The sequence below is a fragment of the Anastrepha ludens genome, chromosome 5 (genome assembly GCF_028408465.1).
Source record: "Anastrepha ludens isolate Willacy chromosome 5, idAnaLude1.1, whole genome shotgun sequence".
NCBI classification, from domain to species: domain Eukaryota; kingdom Metazoa; phylum Arthropoda; class Insecta; order Diptera; family Tephritidae; genus Anastrepha; species Anastrepha ludens.
Window position 1 is genome coordinate 14474264 of NC_071501.1, and position 22718 is coordinate 14496981.

The 22718-nt window shown below is 35.7% G+C and overlaps 1 protein-coding gene across 2 annotated transcripts in view; it reads left to right on the top strand.

The window, feature by feature from the left end:
• The window catches only part of LOC128863375 (trissin receptor), a 189073-nt gene that overhangs the window by 121205 nt on the left and 45150 nt on the right, over positions 1 to 22718 (top strand). For both annotated transcript variants that reach the window (XM_054102503.1, XM_054102504.1), the window contains exons 6-7: positions 8535 to 8549; positions 11225 to 11529. In XM_054102503.1, the coding sequence (XP_053958478.1) occupies positions 8535 to 8549; positions 11225 to 11529 (320 nt within the window). The remainder of the gene's footprint in view (positions 1 to 8534; positions 8550 to 11224; positions 11530 to 22718) is intronic.

The following is a 22718-nucleotide window of genomic DNA, read 5'->3' on the forward strand; positions in this document are numbered from 1 at the left end:
CGGCAGCATACGATGCCAATACCAACTTCCCTCAGGAATGCCCTCGGTAACGCCCTCTGTCATTAAACACGGGTACTTACTGAACAGCCCTCGCATTTTTCCTTACTCCTATCAATTTGTTCAATATGGTAACTCTATCCCGCCAAGTAATATGTCAATAGTTTCTTATGGTTTTCTTTCTTTGTGATGTTCCCTCACTTCTTTGTGATGACATCAGTAACGATACTATGCTCGAGCCCCTCGTAGTTTAAGACTATAAACTTAAACATACACTTCGGATTATTTTATTTGTGTGGCGGACTCGCTTGGGTAACGGGAGCGCACTAGTTTATCATTCTAATTATTCCAAGTACCTCCCTTCCCAACAAACAATCTACTTCTTCTAGCTTAGAATCTTTGTGTCAAACACTCCAAGCGTCGCTTCATAGGATGTTGTCATCGTCCAAGCTTCTGCGCCATACGTTAGGATCGGCATGATGAGAGCCTTGAAGAGTGTTAGTTTTGTTCGTTGAGAGAGCACTTTCCTACTCAATTGCCTACGTAGTCTAAAGTAGCATTAAGAGAGTGATAAGAGAGGTTATTCGTTGCATTTTAAGGCTTACATTATTGTCGGTGTTTTTATTGTTGTTGTAGCAGCATAAACATTCCCCATACATATATGGAAAATGCTGCTGAAGTGACAGTCCTCGGCCGGAAATAATTCCGGGTCGTTCTGGTAACGTAGAACCGACGGTCGTGGGAACGGTGTCGGTGTCAATGCTAGTTCCTAAATAATCGAAGTCTCTTACGAAAATCAAAACCGAAGTCTCTTCAAAATCATAAATGTAAATTGTGAAGTGGGTTCCGATGCGCAAGAAGCTCGACTGTTTGTTTGATGTTAGGAGGTACTTCGTTTCGTCCTCGTTCACGAACAGAGCCATGCACTTTGCTTTTATATCCAGTTGAGAAAAGGTCGAACTAAAGCGCGGTTGTTCCAGCCGATAATCTTAATATCCTTGGCATACGCCACATCACAGCGAGTCACCCTGTCTGAAACTGGTATCAAGTGGTTCGGGGAGTTGCTTTCCAATTCAGACGGCGCTGCTGGTATTACTCAACGTCATCGTGCACAGCCGTATTAGTTTTGCAAGGATACCAAATTAAGACATCGCAGGATCCACGTTAGCTCTCTCGGGCTGTCGAATGCGGCTCTCAAGTCAATTAAAAGAAGATGTGTATCGGTTTTCCCTTCATGCGTCTTGGCGGTTTGTGGGTATCTGGTCAATTGTGGGGTTTCCAGCTCTACAGCCACACTGCTAAGGACCAATCAATTGGTTGACGGTGGGCTTCAGTCTTTCGCACATTTCATTGGCTAGAACCGTACACGAAATATTTAGAATACTAATTCCGCGGTAGTTGTCACAGTTTGCAGTATCATCCCTCTTATGGATGCGTCAGAGCGCACAGCTTACACAGACACAGCTTACAAGCTCCTCATTGCCACGTTCGATAGCTCAGCTGGCAGTCCGTTGATTCCCACGACTTTGTTGGTCTTTCAAATATTGGAAATGGCTACATGGCTACATTTATCATTCCATTTGGCATGAAGTTTCAAAATGAAAAATAAAAGATTTTTTATTTTTCTAATTTATTTACGTACAAGTTTTCATTCACACCAAGCAAAGTTTAACGCCATGTCACCATCCTTCACTTCCTTCGTTTCCCTTACGAAAACACACAAACTCACTTATGAGTACATTTCTAATGAACGGAAATCAAGTAAAAGTTTGGCAAGTTGCACATTTGGCTAGCGGAAATTCGTAAGAACAAGCAAAAGATATTTTCATGCAACTAAACTGAAGTGGCAAGTTTTTTCAATGAAACTTTTCGCCCAAAGCTAATCTGCACCGCAAACATAGCCACAAACAAACCGACACAACCACAGCCACAATTATAGCCACAGATATAACCATAGCGGCTGTATAAATCTATGAATGAGCGAAGGAATGGCTGCTGTTTGTTGATAGTGTGAGAGCAATGAGCCTGCAACAGCAACGGCTGGTTGCTGCAAGTTCTCACGAAAATAAGGTAATAAATGGCGAAGAGTATCGAAAGTAGGGAATAAACTTTGCCACTATGGGGTAGGGTCTGGGTGCCATAAAAAAGGAACAAAAGCAAAAACAAAGAAAAAATTAAATACCAAAAGTTCGATCGATTGCAGTTATGGGGCAATGCTGGTAGCAGTGAAATTGCAATAATCAAAGAAAAATTAAAGAGATTTCTAAAATAAATTGTATTAATGAATAGGAAATAAATAAATGGAAATTTAGCTAAGCAATCAACCATCTACCAATCCAAACTATTTTAAAATATATTATCTAGTTTTAATAACTATTCCTCCCGCACTTTAATTGACCCAATGAAATTATTTTCTCAACTTTCTTGGCACCTGAAATTAACTGTCACTAATAAATGCCAACATTCAACCATTTCACTACTCATCAACTCGACATTTCCCAGCATTCATCCGGTTTCACTTAATTGGCCAAATATTTCCGCTTGAAGTTAGTCTTCACTGACACTTAGCGCCATCGGTGGGTGTTGGTTGTTGGATCAGACCAACTTTTGTAGCGCTGCTTTCCTCGTCGTACATTTGCTAAGCACTTTCACTATTATTTTTTTCTTCTGTTTTTTTTTTCGTTTCTGCTACATCACCTTTCAGTAAATCTGAGGTAGTCGTTTCCTATGGAGGCTGTGTTTGCAGCAACAACGCATCAGTTAAACTTCTGTGAACAGTTCAAAGTTTTCACTTAATGCATTTGGAGTGAAATAAATAAAGCAGATAATCGGTAAAAGAGACTATTTTTACTGCTGATATGCTTGAAATAGCCGCAGGGACCAAAAGTAGTAGTAAAGAAGTTTTCAGAAAGGTAGACTACGGAAATTTCAATAAAATCAGTATTTATTTAATGGCTAATATTTAACTAAAATTAGTACTAAAATTATTAGTTAAAAATAAAAATAATTTAAATTACCATGTATCACTCGAATCTTTAGTTCTATTGCATGGCGCAGTGGCTGTAGGAAGCAGTGGTGCTCCTGTGGGGACTCGAAGCATTGATTGTATGGAAACTTTCGAGATATCTATGGGGCATTTACTCCAATGAAAGTTGCAAGCTTTGTAGGAAGGTAGATGTGCTAGCCGCAGTGGAAAATGCAGGTTTTGTTGTGAGGAAGATGAAGCCGTCAAACATGTGCTGGCATCGTGCCCAGCGCTATGCATAAGTGGCACGAACGCCCGGGTAAACATATTTTACTAATGGGGAAAATAAAACTCATTAATAACTCAAATAACTTTCAACTTGCAGTGCTAAGGAAAAACAAAAATAAAAAAAGTGCATGTAGCGTAGTACACATAACAGAAATGAAACTTTCAAGGCATACAAAGAAAGAGGTAGAGATCAGAGAGAGAATGAGAGAGAGGGAGAAAGAATATACATCTAAATAAATTGACAACATTTGCAGAGAATACAAATAGACAAAATTTACAAAAAACAGAGAAGGGTCGAGGGGTGTAGGTAAATGCCGGACAGAACCCGTGGCAACAACGCGCACTACTCTGAGCGTTTATCACCCACACAAACGCAGCGATTCTGGGACCGCAGCAACGGCACAAATTACCATCAGGCAATACCAATAAATCCGACGTCGGAATGGATACCACTTTATAGTACGCACAAGCACTAGCCAGGAAACGAAAATAAGCGCCAAAAAGTAGGCACCAAAAAGAAAAAAAACGCCAAAAAATTGGGACCAAGAAACGCCCCAAAACAGTAGACACCAAGGAAATATAACGCCAAAAAGTAGGCACCAAAAATATATTTCCTACAAGTTTGTACCAACAAACAAGTGCCAAAAAGTAGGCAGTGTTATTTCTCACCAGAAATTAGCAGCCACAAGGAACAACTCAGGAAAAATAGCCTTAAGTGTATCTAAGATATATATAAGGTATAGCTCTCTCTCTCTCTCCTGTTCCTCTACGTTATATCTTTTTTCTCTCTCGTGGAACGAAAATGCCCAAAACGTCGCATGTCCTTGAAATTTTACTCTCCATTTTCGCTCGTCCATCGACGCCTAAGAAATTTCACTTCAAAAATAATAATAATACTAAATGGCGCGTACAATTCTGGTCGGCCGAGCTCCTCCTCATATTTGTGGTGCGCGCCTTGATGTTGCTCCACAAATGGAGGGACCTACAGTTTTAAGCCGACAGAAATTAGAATAACGTATTTTTATTAAACTGTTGTGGGTTTTTCAGAAATCCTTTAAATAAAAAAGTTGATCTTTGATTTCCTCTAGAAATTAGTTCTTGAATTTTTCCTATTTGGCTCGGTCAACAAGTCTTGCCTGGTGGGAACAGCGGGCTCTTGAAACTTTGTTACAAACCGTTTTCGGTGCGTAAGCAGTTGATTTTTAGTTAGGATTTTGCTATTTTAATGTATAAATTAAAGAGAACAAACGTTTTTGCGATGCTTTTTATTAGCCAACTCTTAGGAGATAAAACATGCTTGATGTGTGTCATCTTGAACTTGGTACTCGTAGCGGTTTTCCCAAGTTATCGTGGACAACAGCTGTGTGAAAGAAGGTGTTGAGCTGATTTTACCTTATCCTCCAGACAGCTGCTGCAGCAAAGACTTGAAGCAATCTCCGGATTTTTTAGCCTGAGAAGTTCTCTTGAGCGAACTCGATCTACCCGTGGACAGAAGGATCTGACGATTTTGCACGTTTGCGTACTAACTCTAATTATTTTAAATTATCGTGAGCCCCATCTTTCCAAAAATACACCATAGGTTCCCAAGAGAACTCCCATCAGTTCCCATCAGCTGTCCCCTGTCTAGCTAGCTCGTCAGCCCAGCAGTTCCTTGTTATGCCACTGTGACCGGGAGAGTAAATGAGCCTAATATAGAAGTATTCAGATGAGTCCAGGCCGGCAGTTGCCGCTCAGATGCCCTGCAGCGATGCAAAGCCACCAGACTGCAGCTCAATAAGCGAAGAGTTCTGCTCATGGATAATGCGCCATTATAACATCGGCCAAACAATCCATTCGAAATTATTATGTTTAAATTATTAATCTTTATTAAATTATTAATCTAGTGATAAGACGGCCAAGAGACCTTAGTGATCTATGAAGCTCCATGTCTAAAGTCGAAGGTTAATTTTCGCTTGGCGAAGTTCTGTATGACTTCCTAATGGGTGATCTAAAATGAGCTTTATTTAAAAATGTAGAGTCCGTTTCATGTATTGTAGTCCGAATCGGAGAGAGAATATTTTGATTACTTCATAAAAAATAATTTTAACCAAATACAGTCTGTGTCAGAAAAAAGGAACCGCGATTATTAATGAAGTATAAAAGATATATATTTAAATTTTCTTTTTAATAAAAGTATGTGCAAAACTACTAGTCGCAATTACTCAAAATGCCGTGTAGTCTCCATCGTTGTCGAGTATAGCTTGGCATCTTCTTGGCATGCTTTGAACCAGCTTTTCTGCTTCTCGTCGACAGCTCGTCGAGGACTGGCTTTTTGGTAAGATCCATTTTCATAATTCCCCACACATTTTCAATAGGGTTGGCGTCTAGGGACTGAGAAAGCCAATTCATGACTGTGACGCCATTTTCTTATTTCCATAAAAATACCGCCTCGAAACGCTTCGTGTATTTCTCACTCATTTTTGTTTGGTTGCGTTTACGGGAAAGTTTCGAACGACACCAACCTCAGTTAGCACTGGCGTTGTAGCCCTTGAGTGAGACTATTACGCAGCAAAAAGCAGAGCGAAATATATCTTGAAGTTATAAGAAAAAAACCGGTTATTTTCTTCTGAGAGAGACTGTATATACTGGTTGTTTCTATTGGTAAAAACCTCTTTGCTTTCAATAACGACTGCATTAATGCGGTGCAATAAATGGGTGGTCAACTTTCGAAGTCTTTTAACTAGCTTTGACATATGGCAATTTCTCTCTTCGTAAGCTGTGTCTTTGTATACTCCCTTAACCAATCGAAATTTTCTTGCAGGCTAGACTTAGATAAATCAATGCATATTTTTATTTCCATATTTGCTGGCTTGCAACTTTTCGATTCGTTCAATTCATTGCATACGTGCTTGAATGTTTCATTCGTACGTGATATTGGTAACCAAAAGCAACAGTTGCAGATGCTGCAATCGAAGATGAAGTTCCTCTGTCTCTATTTAATGCCATTGGGTTACTTTGTAGGAATAGCAACTGGATTCGAGCTACTGCCTCTTCATTAAATATATAAACGTAGCAAGACACACTGCCACTTTTTACACAAGTAATTATGAATTTAAAGATGAGTTAGTATTAAAAAAAGTCATAACAAAATAATTAAAAAAATAATAAAAATAGAGAAAAAACCTTGGGAAATCAGCCATTAAATGTTGCCTAATTAATTTAGCAAAAAAAGTAAAAGAAAAGTTCATCAACATTTCATTCTTTTTATTCAGAGTCTCTAGAAAAATTTAGAGTAGCCCATTGTATTTGGAATGGATGCAGCCACTCCGGTTCGGAAAGTATTCGATGCGATACCAGCTCGTGGTACTTTACGTTGGAAAGGTCAGGTGGAGAAGTACTTGGCTTCAGTTGGTTAAAGAAAAGAAAAAAGCTTTCCTCCTTCGCCTATCTATCTTTTCCACGAATTTTTTCTGCTCCTCTCGTATCTGTTAACGATAATTGGCTGAAAAGTCTGATTTGTTTCTTCAATATCTGGGTAGTACCAACAGATACGACCGGCTTTACCAATTCCACGCGTAATTCTGAATATTCTTTTTCATAGGAGGGTTGGCTGTTAGACTTTTTTCCTAGACATCACTTTTTTTTATATAAGTAATGTAATAAGTCATTCATTCTGTATTCGGGTGCTTGAATATAAAAGTAAACTTGTGCGAGGGGTGCCTTTTATATGTCGGGATTAGAGAACAAAAACAAATTTTAATCATCGAAAATCACTTTATTGTTTTTCAAAATATTCTCTATGAAGATCAATACACTTTTGCATGCGTTTGAACCAATTGTCGAAGCACTTTTGCCACTCGGAATGAGGTACCTCCAAAACATGCATCCTGAATGCCGCAACCGCTTCTTCAGGTGTCGAAAAACGTTGACCTCTCAGTTTGTTTTTTACGTACGGGAATAAAAAGAAGTCATTCGGTACCAAATCAGGAATATACGGCGGATGACCCATTAATTCGATGTTTTGGGTGCTCAAAAATGCGGTTGTTTGAGCCGATGTGTGAGAGCTCGCATTGTCCTGGTGAAGAGTGATCCGTCTTTGGCGATTGGTTTTCCTAATTTCTTGGAAGACAACTGGCAAACAAATGGTTGTGTGCCACTCAGAATTTACTGTTCTGCGTTGTTCTAGTGGTACGGTTGCGACATGTCTAGTTTTCCGAAAAAACAGGCGACAATTTGCTTGGAAGTGCTTCGTGCGCGAACAACTTTTGTTGGATTTGGCTCATCTTGAAACACCCATACCATCGACTGCTGTTTACTTTCGGGCCCATACGCGTAAATCCATGATTCATCACCTGTCACGATGTCATAGACGTGTTTCGAAGCCCCGCGATCGTATTTTTTGAGCATTTCCTTCGACCAATCGACACGAGTCTTTTTTTGAGCGATTGACAAATTGTGTGGGATCCAACGCGAACAAATTTTTTTGACAGTCAAATGTTTATGCAATATTGAATGTATGCTGGTCCCACTAATGCCTAAGATTGTCTTAATCTCACGATAGGTCACGTGACGATTTTGCAATATCAGTTCGCGCACAGCATCAATGGTTTTCGGAACAACAACTGATTTTGGACGACCTTCAAGAAATTCGTCTTGAAGTGATTTACGACCACGATTGAATTCACCATACCATCGATAAACACTGATCCTTGATGGAGCTTCATCGCCAAAAACTGAATTAAGTTCATCCATGTAATGTTGCTGAGTTAATCCACGTCGAAAGTTGTAAAAAATAGTCGCACGAAAATGTTCACAATTTAATTCCATTTCTGGACCGAGATGAATCTTTTAAGTTACTGTAAACAACACAAATAGCGTTGGTATTTCAAAACGTTCTGAGTACGTAAAAGCCAAAAAATGTCAAACTTTGCGATACAGCTGTCAGTTGCCAGATTGCAACACTAGGGTTGCCAAATCCCGACATATAAAAGGCACCCCTCGTAGTTTGACCACTCTGTATGTGCATGAAAATTTCTACATTTTCGACTTTCATTTTTCAATATTTCTCAAAAAAATTTAAACAAATTTATTTATATTTAGAAATTTTGTATGCAATTTATATATTCGGTCTCCTCTATACGTATAACTATCGTTTCATGTCTTCACAAATGCTTACAGATTATATTAAATTTCATTACATTTTTATTTAATTTGCTCAATAATTTCAATTCAATCTATTTAAACTATCTTTGATTTTCTATCTTTTCTTTGGTATGTATATCTTCCGCGACTGACGGCATGACAGTACGAAGGCAGCCAGGTGGGTAACTTTAATGCGTTACTAAGAAACAGACAAGCCAATGGCCTTCAGCCGGTGCTGTTATTTTGTTATTTTTCATATGTTTTTACCTATGACTAATATAAAATATAATTCAAATTCTAAAAACACATGCATACTAACATCATTAATTTTAGAAAAATTTAATGATATAAATCAGAAACTTAAATATTTCTTTTACTAAATTTATGTCAGCAGTTTAATATACCTAAGTTTTAATTAAAAAAAAATCAGAACCAAACCCGAATGATTATATCGTTAATTGAATTTACGAATTTTATTTACTTGAATTTGTTTGTGGGGTTATTTTATACGAATCTAACACTAGCTGCTATCGATTCATTACTTCCCTGCTTTCTAGAGAACTCCACTGGTCGCCAAGCGAAATATTTTTGCGTGAAGGAAACAATAAGTTAGCGATGATTAAGCAATTTTTTTTGGCCGCTTAACTCATAAGCAACACTCCTAGGCCAGTGCTTCCAAGTATACCTTTTTTACTATAATTCTTACTAGCTAACTTTCATACTTTACATACTTTCAGGCGGGTTGTTTTAATAAGCAATGGCATAAAATAAAAATTTGTCTAAAAAAAACTTTTGCAGTGCTACCAAATCATAAAGACGCAGATTTATTACAAGAAGCCTTCTATAAGAAAACGTAAAGGTCAAGCTCTATCTGGTACCACTAAGGACCAATAGGTCTATGTGATAGCTTTAGCCAGCCAGGTCAACCTAACCTAATCGAACCAAATCATATGCATCGTTAGATTCCAGTGGCAGTTTCTGTTTTATTCACCACTCCCCAGGTGGTTGGTGAATCGAATGCAGCTACTAAATATAATGGAATGATATCCCAGAGACGAACTATTTATTTATCTATTTAGTGGTTCAATCCTAATACAATACGGGCAAATCTTTTAATTATTAGTGCTAATCACCGCAGATTGCAATTATCAAAATTAAATTAATATATGAAAAATTTTTTAAGTTACAAAGGAAACAATCCAGGTCCACATGGAAAAAAATGAGAAAAGTGCTTGTGAATTAATATTAGCCGACATCGATTCGTTACTTTTCCACTAGCTATATTTGGGCTTTGCTTCGCCTGACGAAAAATTTGCATGTGAAGTTATCTAGCAAGATTCGCCTCTAGCGAGTATGAGTATCCCTCATAAAACTATTTCAACTCACTATATTCAATGCTATCAACTTTTTTTCTGATATTAGGCCGATTTCATTAGACCGCATTCATACGTGCCAACTTTCGTTGCTTCAATACGTAACTTGTGGAGAGCACCGAGTTGCTCGTGCTCATGCTGTTGGCTGTAGACTAAAAACTAAGACAATTGCAATAAACGGAGTTGACGTGAATGAAAGAGATTTCGCAATGTTGAACCAACAAGGGTTTCCCTGCAAGAACGCGGTCTTAGTAATACATTAGTAATAATTTCTGGTAACTCTTTTCGAATGCTGCATGTTTAATTATACCAGTTGCTTCATTTATTCGCCACTCACTAATGCATGGCGAATCGAAGACGCCTTATTATCTGTCTTATTGCTAATATATCTCTGGAATTCACGTCAAAATGTGCTCCTGTTAGTTATGGATATTAACTTTTGGCGAAGAGAATTCTTTCTTTCTGATATCAGTGTTTTGTAGTTGGCAACAAAAAGTTAAGAGTTCTCTACATATTTTGAGCCAGTTAATTTGTGAGTGAGGTATTCACATATAATACTTTCGAAGAAGTCCTGATGAAAGATAATTTTTTTCTTTTGGAAATTGGGTATTTTTTAACGAACTCTTTCCTTCAGCTAATCTAAAGGGTTACAATAATATTCAGAACTTATTGTTCCACGAACAAAATTCCTTCCGCATCGCAAACAATGGATTCCTATATCTTCTTGGTCGATTTCTGGACAAGAACCACACTTTAGCCTCTTGTTTTGATTTGTGATCATGTTGATAGACCCAAGTCTCATCCATAGTGATGAATCGGCACACAAAATCCACTATTTCCCCAAATGTTGCTGGGAAAGTCACATTCGAAAGTGATTTTTTCTCATTGTGGGCAAATGCAGCACCCATGGTGTACACAGCTTTCTTTTTCAGTCACCTCATTATTTTCCAATACTATTTCTTGTATTTTTTCTACGATTTGTGGTGTTGTTGGTATTGCTGTTTGTGGATGTCCTTGAGGTGGATAATCTTGAAGGCTTGTGCGACCACCCATCCAACAACCAGGATGCTATATTTCTACTGCACAAACTGATTCCGATAAGTCCTTATACACTTTCAATACTCGTTTATAAATTTCCTTTGCTTTTAAACCTTCCAAAAATAAAAATTCAATCATTGCACGATACTTGATTTTTTCCATTGTAGAAAATATTGTGACACGTCAATACTTGATGGCTTGTAAACAAAGAATTGTCATATATATATTAGATTTCCAGCACTCAAAGTATTTTTTTTTATTTAGTAAAAAAGTGAATCAAAAACAAATGTTGATGATTAATTTTACGCTGTGCTTTGGCAAACTTCGTAAAATATAATACATTTCATAGTTCCGTTAGAATAACAGCTCCTGCACCTGATGGTGCATTCTAATACATATACACTTGCATGTACTTAGCTAAAGCTGCCTTTACATCTTTCAGGTTTCACTCGATTCCGACCGACCCATTGTATCGGCATGCCGCAACGGCAGCAACAACAATGGCAACAGTAGTGGCATCAGTGGTGGCAGCATGAATAGTAACCACAAGAGTAGTTTTATGCAACATCATCATCATTCGTCAGCGCATCCGCATCCGCATCAGCGAACGCGTGTCACCCATACGCCGCACTCATCGAATGGTGTGTTGCGCGCCAGACGCGGCGTAGTGCGCATGCTGATCATTTTCGTGCTAACCTTTGCTTTATGTAATTTGCCCTATCACGCGCGCAAAATATGGCAGTACTGGTGAGTGGGAGCTCAATATTATACCGTTATATTATATGTATATGTATGCATAATGACCGCTTCCAAAAAAAAAGGGACAAATTGTGATAAGAAGCGAGAAAATTACTAAGGGACACAATTTTGCGGTTCATTAAGTACAAATTTGGCAAAGTTTTTTTTTTTGTGTTTTGTGTGTTTGTTTGCGGGTAATGCGAAATTTATGCGCTACACTGCGCTACTAAGTGGAATAATATTGTACTTGTGTGTGTAGCATGCATTTGTTTTTTCTTTTTTGGGTGCGCTAAAAGTATTTGCTTGCTGGTGTTGCCGTGATTATGGCTGTTGTTGTTATTAGTCATCTAGATAAAAATGCTAATACGGCCAAATCACTTGGAGTTACAGCAACAAGTTTGTATGCTTTAGTTGCAAGGTTTCGTATGCTGATGAATCTTAGTAGCAGCAAGACGTGCTGTGAAATTTTGAATTTAATCAACGAAGGCAGGAAATGAAATGTTCGTTAGATGAGCGCAAACTTTGTGGTTAAGGTAGTTTTTTTTTAAATATTATGAAAATTAATACTTATGAGAATTTATTTTAGCGCAGTGAGATGCAAAATAGTGCTAATTGACAAATTTTGAAAAGTTAGAACTTCAAAAAAAAATTTCAGATTCAATAATTCTGAGTATTTTCGTAAGTAAAAATTGCTAGAAATTAGAAACTTTTCCAGTTTTTGGCAAGAAAATAAACAAAAAAAGGTTTGTGCTTTTTTCATATGCGATTATTCTACTTCGGGAATATCTTGAATATGAAAATGTGCCCAGTGATAAAAACACTTTTTGCCACGAAAGTAGAAACTATGAAGAGTTGATTTCAAATATTTCTTGTGGAATCTTGTGAAGAACATTAGTTTAGAAATAATTGTAATTTTTACCGCCTAAATACTGAAACTATATAGGAATACCTTCCTTGGAGAAAAGGGAAGTTGATTGGTAGATTCGACATGGAAATCTACCAGTACAATGACGGTTCTAAGATGAACTGTGGCGTGGCTGCTGACCTCTATTCAGAGCCGCTCAAATTATCCAAATCAATTCGACTTCCTATCTACACCAGCGTATTCCAAGCAGAACTATTACCAATCAGAAAAGTATGCAAATCATTAAAATCATTAAACAAAGAAATTGTGCAGCTATCACGACCTTAAATTGCAATTCCATTTCATCCAAACTAGTCTTACAGTGTGGAGAGGAACTAGAATTGCTTGGTCAAGGGCTTCAAATTACTCTGATATAGGCTCCCGGTCATAGGAATATAGGAGGCAATGAGATAGCAGATGAGCTAGCAAGCAAAGGTTCGGCACTAGACATAACAGAGGCGGTTGCATTCGCTACCCCATTCACTACAATAAAAACAACCATTGCCTCATACTACTGTACTTTAGTCGGAAGAAGGTGGAAGCAATTAACTAAATGCACTACAACAAAAAAAAAAAACATGGCCGTCTTACGACGACTAGAACACGAATTACCTATTAGGATGCTCTCGCCCAAACATCTCACGTATCACTGCAACCCTTGCAGCTCACTGGAAGGTAATGGATCATGCAGAAGATGTCAGGCGAAGGAGGTAAAAGAAAGTCTGTTCCCTACTTATGCGAAAGCCAGGACTAACTAGCGGAATAATTTGCTCAAGGCAGAGAGATAAAAAGTTTGCTTACTTGGATTTCATGAAATGGAGTCAGATTCAAAACCAACTACAGGGTTACCAATATTCGACGGACCCATCGGGCAACCCTGTATCTTTTGACGAATACGTCAGATCGCTTAATGACATACCGCGTTTGAAGCGTCAGTCCAAGCAGATTTTTACCATGGAAAAGTACACGCCACGCAAGAAGTCAATTGTGAAAACTCAACGTGCTATAAAAAATTAAATAATGTGAAAAGTGCGCCTTCTAAGAACACCATTAAACGTTTGTACGAAAGGTTTTCGACTGGTGATGCTCTTTCTAATCCAAAGAGGCCAAATCAAAACAGACCAAGGCGATCGGATGAGAATATTGCTCAAGTACATCCCAAAATCGCCGTTCTCAGCAGTTGGGCATTGCTCGGACCACTTTACAACGAATTATCTGCCTTAATTTGCATTTATTCCCGTATAAGATTCAATTGACACAAAGATTGCTGCCTGCGGACAAGCCTCGTCGATTGGAATGGGCCCAAAGAGTCATCGAAATCCGTGGGGTCCGTCGAATATGGGCACCCCGTTATACACCAAAGACATACAAACAACTATAACAAGACATCACACGAGAACAATGGAAGTAAAACGGCGCTAGCCGCTAACTAGGATTGCTTAATCAGAAATACTCAGCTACTTAAACAAGAACAACAACAATTATTTGGGACAAACAAAGGGGTTTTCTACCAATATTCGCTTTAGGAGTAATTTGCTTGTTGAGCGATTCCATGTCAAGTGATGAAAGAATTTCGGACACATGCTTTAATTTGGCAGGCTTGAAGATAATAAGAAGAAACTAAAGTAATTTGAAAATTTGAGATTTATTCAATGTTGAATTTTTTGGCATGCATCTTTCAATTATTTTTAACACTTTTATAAATTTGAATTTTTCTAAGATAAAAAATTCGATTAAAATTTTTTTTTGATAAAACAAAAGAATTTTTTGTTTGTTTAATATTTTTGAAAAAAAATGAAAAAAAACTAAAGTTTCGAAAAAAAAGTTGTTTTGAAAAAAAAGAAAATTTGTTTTGAAAAAAAAAAAACTAAATTGTTTAAAATTTTTGGAAAAAAAATTAGTTTAAAATTTTTGAAAAAAAAATTTGTTCAAAATTTGTAGTAGAATTAATTTTTTTCATTTTTGCACACCAATTCAGATATTTTTCTTCAATTCATCATGTTGAGACAATGCTCAGTAGTCCTGAAAGTTGCATTTCGAGTTGTGTCTTCAAATATCTTCTATTATTTTTGTAAGTTTTTGTTTTTTTTAACTTGAAAAATACTGTTAAAAATTTGTTTCAAAAAAAAAAAAATTCATTTTTCCTTTAAAATTTAAAAAAAAATTTTTTTGCTCAAAATTTTAGGGAGAATTTATTTTTTTCATTTGTGAGGAACATCCCAACTCAAACGTTTTCCTTCATTTCATTATGCTGAGACTATGCCCAGTAGGGCTGAAAGTTCCTTAGTGGGCATTATAAGCCAAATGACTACTTTTTCTGTGTTAATTACAGCTAGAAAATCAAAATGATCTTCATACCAAAACTAGTCAGCAATTCAATAGTAAGAATAAGTCTCAAAAAAAAAAAAAATGGAACTTAACCCATTAACTACTACAAATTAAAATTAACCCTTTTGCAATTATTAACGCAAACGTGACAAGTCATTTATTTTTTTAAATTATAGAAAACATTATTATCAATTATTTAAATCTAATTTATTTTGTAGATTTAATTTAAATATTAAATCTTCACTTTCATTAACTGCATCGTCTTGGTTGTTAAGATTAAATTCTTCGCAAACATAATAGTTCAATTACTACGGAAGGAAGTGTGGAAGGTTTGCGCTTTTGTAAGCTTCTATTTAAGAATAGTGTGGAAATTAATGTATTTGAAGTATCGACAACCCTATTAAATACGTCTAACAGGCTCCGTGCTCTCTTCTTCCATTACTGCTTGAAAAACTTCTTTTTGTATCTCAACAATACTTTCAGCCGTAATACTCTAAAACAGACTGCAACGAAACTATTACAAGGGTATCATTTTCTTCTATACCCTGACGTCGGCATTTGTCTTTACGTCTGTAATTTAAGAATACTGTGGATAAATGTTGCAGTTTCTTAACTTGTTTTCGCAGCGTATTGGGTTGTACTGCTCTTTTGATAAATTATTTTCAAGAAGGAAAGCTAAAGCCTTATCTGTAGAAAGTTGAATTGGTGATTTGGAAGCTTGAATACACATCTTTGGGGGCCTTATTGGGCTTTCCATACTTTCTTTCAGGATTTCAGCCATATCGGTATCTCCTTGCTTACGAGCCGATGTTGCTGCTGCATGAACAAGAAGATTAGTATCAGCTTTCTCAATTGAAAGGTCTGCAGCTTCTTTTCTTTTGCCAAATTCAATTCTGATTTTTCGCTGAATGTTACACGCGGACAACCAACAATAATACTAGTTGCATTTTTGAGAATGCTCTTTATCTCCGAATTTAGCCACACATGATTTTGATCCTTAAAGGCATTTATCTTTCTGTAGCATTTTTTCCACTTTTGCGTTAATTTAACAACAAAAAATGTATTTTTTGCATTGAATTTTTCTTCATTTCATCAGAAATATTAATGTCCTTAATTTTTCCAAAGTTCACCAAGCACTGCTGAACTCGCAAACAAATTTATACGAAAAATTATCTCGATTGACTTTGAGGCGAGCCAGTGTAACGGTGTTTTTTATTAAGTGAAAATAAAATCCACCTTTTTTTTAAGTATTTCTAATTGGAAAACCACAACAACAAAACTAAAACAACACTTTCATTTGTATCACTTTTGCACAGCTATGTGCACTCTTTCAAATTTTAAATAAAATATACTTTATTGGACAAAAATTGTTAAACAAATTTTGCCAAAAAAGTTTTATTTTTAAACTAATATAATATTTTTATTCAAAAAATTTTTTTCTTTTTATGTAAAATAAGCCATATTAGAGTTTTTCTCATTTCCTTATTAGTAGCTCTGAAAATTGCATAGTGAGATTCCATTAACTTATCGCATAACACGAAATACTTAGAGGAAACCTATGAAAATTCCGGGCAGAATACCGCTCTAGCGAAGAATATGCAATATTTTCCTCTTGAACTTTGAAAATAAATTTTTTATATTTTTTAAAGTATATTTGTTTCTATAAAATTAAATTTTTGATTATATCTTTTTTATTAAATTAAAACTTTCTTTTTTATATTTTCTGGAATATATTTTTTCTATAAAATATATTTTTTTTTAAATTTTTTAAAGTATTTTTTTTTATAAAATTTTAATTTTTTTTTAATTTTTAGAGTGTATTTTTTCTTTAAAATTAAACTTTATTTCACATTTTTTTGCGTATATTTTTTTCTATAAAATTAATTTTTTTTATATTTTTCCTGAGAATTAAATTTTTGATTATGTTTTAAAGTGTATTTTTTTCTATTAAAATAAAACTTTTTATATTTTTAGGAATATATTTTTTCTATAAAATAAAAATTTTTTTTTCTTTATTTTTTTAAAGTATTTTTTTTGTTTAATTATAATTTGTTTCTTAATTTTTAGAGTATATTTGCTTCTAGAAAATTAAAATTTTTTGTTCATATTTTTAGAAATATTTTTTTCTGTAAAATTAAACTTTATTTTCGCATTTTTTAGAATATGTCTTTTTATATGAAATTAATTTTTTTTTTTAATTTTCGAATAAAATCAAATGTTTGATTATATTTTTAAAGTCGATTGTTTTCTATAAAATTAAAACTTTCTTTTTTATAGTTTTTGATTTGCATTTGTTCTATAAAACATTTTTTTTTTTAATTTTTTGAAGTATTTTTTTTTATAAAAATGTTTATTTTTTTAATTTTTTAGAGTATATTTTTTTCGATAAAATTAAAATTCTTTCTTTATATTTTTAAAAATATTTTTTTTTTATAAAATTAAAGTTTATATTTACGTTTTTGAGCATATATTTTTTTCCATAAGATTACATTTTTGTATATGTTTTTTAAAGTATATGCTTTTTTTTTAATTAAAAATTTTTGTTATATATTTTAAAATACTTTTGTCTATAAATTTCTATTTTTTTGGGGTATATTTGTTTCTATAAAATAAAATTTTGACTATGTTTTCCCGAATATATTGTTTTGTATTAAATTATAACTTTCTTTTTTTATTTTTTGGAATCTATTTTGTCTGTAAAATTACATTTTTTGTTTTTTAATTTTCTGAAGTATTTCTCTTTATAAATTTTTTTCTTAATTTTTTAGAGTACGTTTTTTTCTATAAAAATAAAATTTTTTGCTTATATATCTAAGAATACTTTTTTCTATAAATTTTTTTTTAAGTATATTTCTTCTATAAAATTAGTTTTTTTTATATATTTCAAAATACTTTTTTCTATAAATTTCTATTTTTTTAAAGTATATTTGTTTCTATAAAATAAAATTTTTTTACATTTTTTAAAGTATATTTTTTTCTATCAAACAATTTTTTTTAAATATGTTTTAAAGTATAGTGTTTCTATAAAATTATTTTTTTATTTTCTAAAGTATATTTCTTTTGTAAAATTAAATTTTTTTTAATTTTTTTCTATAAAAATGAAAAAAAAAAAAAATGATTTTGATTTTGATGAAAGGACCAAAGAAATTTCTTTACACTAAAATTGTCAAATAGAAGCTCTAAAAAATAAGATTCCAGGCGGAATTGCCGAGTTAAAGGTCATTTTATGCCTCAGCTGATTCGTAGGAAATATCACGAAAATATATACATCAGTGGGCGTGCGTATCGAGGTCACTTGGAAAATATAATTTATCGTTTATAAATTGTGGAAGCTGTACTACTATACTTACGCATATATCGATAAACACGTTATGAATTCCCACTGCAATTATGTTTTTCATATAAAGTAAAAAAATCGAATTTGAGCGGCCTTGCAATTTGTATGATAGCGCAAAGAAAATGAAAATAGTGAAAGAAATGTATGGCAAATAAAAGCGGATATACTACATATTTGTTCACACCTTCAGTAAGCTTCTCTCTCTCCTTCTAAGCTCTGGAATATAACTAATGAATGGCTGAACTCAAAGCGAATTTAAAACTAACGTTTGGGCAATGAAATAAAAAAATACTCCCTCAAGCAAAACTCACTAATATTCTTGAATAAAAAAATTCACACAACCGTAAACTGCCTTGATTTGAGAAATATTTTGTTTAATGCCATATGCAATTTACCCATAAAAGAATTTTTACCCACATTCGTTAGCATCTACTTTACATCCAACCTCATAGCCTTACTATGAAAACTTCTTCCTCTTCCCTCTTCGAAAAATTCATGAAGCATGGAATTACTTTTGGGAATTATACTATTAGAGAAAAATATCTTTCACATACAAAAATAATGAATATTCATTGCGGGCGTATGCAAAAATAGATAAGACAGTGCAACGCTCCGTTGAGTGACTGAAAGACTATTCTCACCGAAAGGATGCAAAAGGAAAATGCGCGAGTGATGCATTTACATTGAGTTTGGCTCGTTTATGGTTTCTTTCTTTTAAATCGCTGATGTAAGCGTAAATATGTGTGTGCGTATGCATATATATGTGAATATGTATGCATGCCCCTGAAATGAATATGACTCCCATCAATCATTTGCAATCTGTTCTTCATGCGCCAGTGGTTCGAGCATACGCGGTTGGATGGTTTAAATATGAGATTACGAGCGTGGCTCATATTTGTTGGTGTTAGTTGTCCAAGAATGTATCAGCTATTGTAGTCAGAGGTTTGCGCATTTGCTATTACTTTGTTTTATTTTTATGCTTCAAGCTCAAACAACAAATTGAACTCGCGCTCTTCAATGCACAAAATCTGGTTTGTGTGCTTTCTTATGCATTATTAAAAAGCGTATTTTAAAAGATGTTGGAAGTTGTTTTAAAGTCACCTATGTGAAATGCAATATACTTGTATGTAAATTTAGATTCTTTCAAGGCTCTCCATTTTTATTCAAAATAGGACTCTTGATAATTATTTGTGAACTCATACGAGAATTAAAATTTTGAAGGACTCGCGCATAAATTATCGCATCACGAGGCGAGTGTAGTGGAAACGCAACTGGCTTCTTCACATAGACTATACTTTTGAAGGTCTCTTTATATTGATGCGAGGAACTTTCGTGAATCGACTGAAACAGTAGCGCACGAGATGCTTAAACAAAAATATTGCTTAGAGTACATAGATGGCGACAGCAGATAGCGAGACAGAGCATGCTTTCGGGGTCTACCATTAAATGATTTAAACGAAGAGGACAGTAGTCGCCTGACGCACAGACAGTGTTTAGTACGCTGATACTCGAACAGAGCTATCCTGAAGATACAAGCTGCCAGATCTAGAAATTACGATAGTTATTAAGCACATGTTTCAAAGCAGAGATGCATTCGCATGGGGTACTCAGTTGGAAGTTGAACTTGTAAACGAAAAGTAGTAGAGTGATGGAACAACATTTCTCGTTCTTAACGTACCGCCACCGCAGAAGAAATCGGATTTCGGCGAGCCCGAATAAACAGTTGGTACGGCGAAGAATGTTATGCTGCTGCAGAAAGAAGGTATGGTGCCTATAGAGTCACGCTGCGATCGAGCGCAACGCGAGTTATGAGGGACCGCTACCTGGGGCTAAGAAAGGAAGAGAGACGTATTATCAGCAAAACAGGGGAGGCCGAAATACGTGAGTGCGAGGTGCTTGAGACGCTGGTCAATAGGAACAACGCCCTAAAATTCTAAGAGGGACGCAAGAACAAAGACGACGATCTGGAACTGATATCTATAGCCGGCTTAAATTATGGAGGGAACACGTTTTAAACTTGCTAAATAGTGACAACTGCGCATGCCACAGAGAAAGTGAAGATCCCGCTATCCTAATCATTGACGACGAGACTGTCGTTCCGCTACCCGACCATGAAGGGGTGAGAATAGCAATAACGCGAATAAAGAACCACAAAGCCGCGGGAGCCGACGGACTGCTGACTGAGCTATTCAAACATGGCGGCGAGTACCTAGTAAGGTGCATGCATCAGCTCCTACGCAAAATATGGACGGATGAAAGCATGTCTGCCGAATGGAATTTAAGTGTGCTCTGCCCAACCCATAAGAAGAGTGATCCTGCAATCTCTGCCAATGACCACGGCATTCGGCTTATAAATATCGCGTATAAGATCCTAGCGAGCGTATTGTGCGAAAGGTTGAATCCCATGATTAGACTTTATCAGTGTGGCTTTAGGCCTTGAAAATCCACAATCGACCAGATATTCACAATCCGCCAAGTCTTGGAAAATACCCAGGAGAATCGACACACACAATCTTCTTGTCGATTTCAAAGTTGCATTCGACAGTACGAAAAGAAGTTTCCTATATGCAGCGATGTCTTTGTATTCGATGCGGTACCAGCTGGTGGTAGCAGAGGAAGAGAAAGACCTCCTCTACGTTGGAAAGATCAGGTGAAAAAGGACTTGGCATCACTTGGTGCTTCCAACTAGCGCCGGTTAGCACGAGAAGGAAACGACTTTGTTAAACTCGGCTAAAATCGCATAAACGGTTATCGCGCCAATCGAGAAGGTAAAGAAAGTCTAGGTAACACTTAGTTCTAACAAGACGGCGCCACTTCCATAAAGCCCGAGGAACAATGGATTTACTGAGTCGTTGTTTTGACGAGCAATTTATCTCTTATCTCGGGCCAGTGGTCGTATGATATCACACCTTTGGACTTTTATTTCTGGGGCTATTTAAAATCTAAGTGTTTTGTAGATAATTCAACTTTGATTGAGGCAATGGAAGCCAACATTATTAAAGTAATGCACGAGATACCGGCCGAAGTCCTCCAGCGAGTCATTCAAAATTGGTGTTTGCGGATGCCTGAATTACAGCGCAGTTGCGGCCAATATTTGAAAGGGATTAACTTTAAGAGATAAATGTTATGAATGGTTTTACACAAAAATAATAAATATTGCCCAATCAATTTGAAGTTTCGTTGTCTCATTTCAATTAAAAACCCGATACTTTTAAATTGATCACCTTTTACAAGAGTTTTTATATTGGGCGATGCCATACATTTACCATACCAAGCGATTATTTTAATATTTCAATGGATTCATAGGCTCACAACATTATATGCCCGGTGCTTATTTAGGCTCCTTATAATATTCACTTTTTTCTAAATTTTTCGCTCGCCTCTAGAAAATTTTGTGGCCGACTCTTCCTTGCTTTTGGCTCTTAGCCAATCCTCCTAATTGATTTTCCACTCATAATGAGCTGATGTCGAATTTTTGGTGCAGATTTAAATGGATGATCTTTGGAAATTTCCCCTTCCCGTAGTACTTTTGGGACCGTGCGAACTGGGTTTTCGAAAGGCGCGCTGGCTTTCTTTGTAAGATGAGATTACTTTCCAAATCGTGGTTTGGGGCTTGCAGAATGTATGTGCAATGTATTTGTGGGAATGGTCATCTTGCTGTAAACAAATTATAGCAGAACGCTGTTGGCTCATTAGCCTATTGAAAGCTCGACACTGGATGTGTTGAAATGTTTTTTTCGGCTTCTGCTACTTTGTTTGGCCACAAAATACAGCACGCGCCAAATTTTTTAGCAGTGCACAAATAGACAACAAATAGTCAATCTGTTTTGTCACATATTCAGTATTTTTGTTTTGAAGTGAAACTTCTTAGGCGTCGATGGACGAGCGAGAATGGAAAGTAAAATTTTAAGGCCATGCAACGTTTTGGGCATTTTCGTTCCGCGGGAGAGAAAACAAATATTACGTAGAAGAAAAGGGCAGAGAGACCTATACCTTATATATATCTTAGATACACTTTAGTCTATTTTTCCTAAGTTTTTCCTTGTGGTTGCTAATTTCTAGTGAGAAATAACACTGTCTACTTTTTGGCGCTTGTTTGTTGGTGCAAATTTGTAGGAAATATATTTTTGGTGCCTACTTTTTGACGTTATATTTCCTTAGTGCCTACGGCGTTTTTTGGTCCCAATTTTTTTGGCGTTTGTTTTTTCCCCTATTTTTTGGCGCTTATTTCCGTTTCCTGGCTAGTGCTTGTGCGTACTATAAAGTGCTATCCATTCCGGCGTCGGATTTAATGGTATTGCCTTGCGGTAATTTGTGCCTTTGCTGTTGTCCTGAATCGCTGCGTTTGTGCGGATAATAAACGCTCGGAGTAGTGCGCGTTGTTGCTACGGTTTGTGTCCGGCGTTTAGTTACACCGGTCGACCCTTCTCTGCTTTTTGTAAATTTTGTCTATTTGTATTCTCTGCAAATGTTGTGAATTTATTTAGATATATAATCTTTCTCTCTCTCCCTGTCTTTGTCTCTGGGATCTCTCTCTCTTTCTTTGTCTGCCTTGAAAGTTTCACTTCTGTTATGCGTACCACGCTACACGCACTTGTTTTTATAAAAGTAAGTTCATTGTGTAAAAAC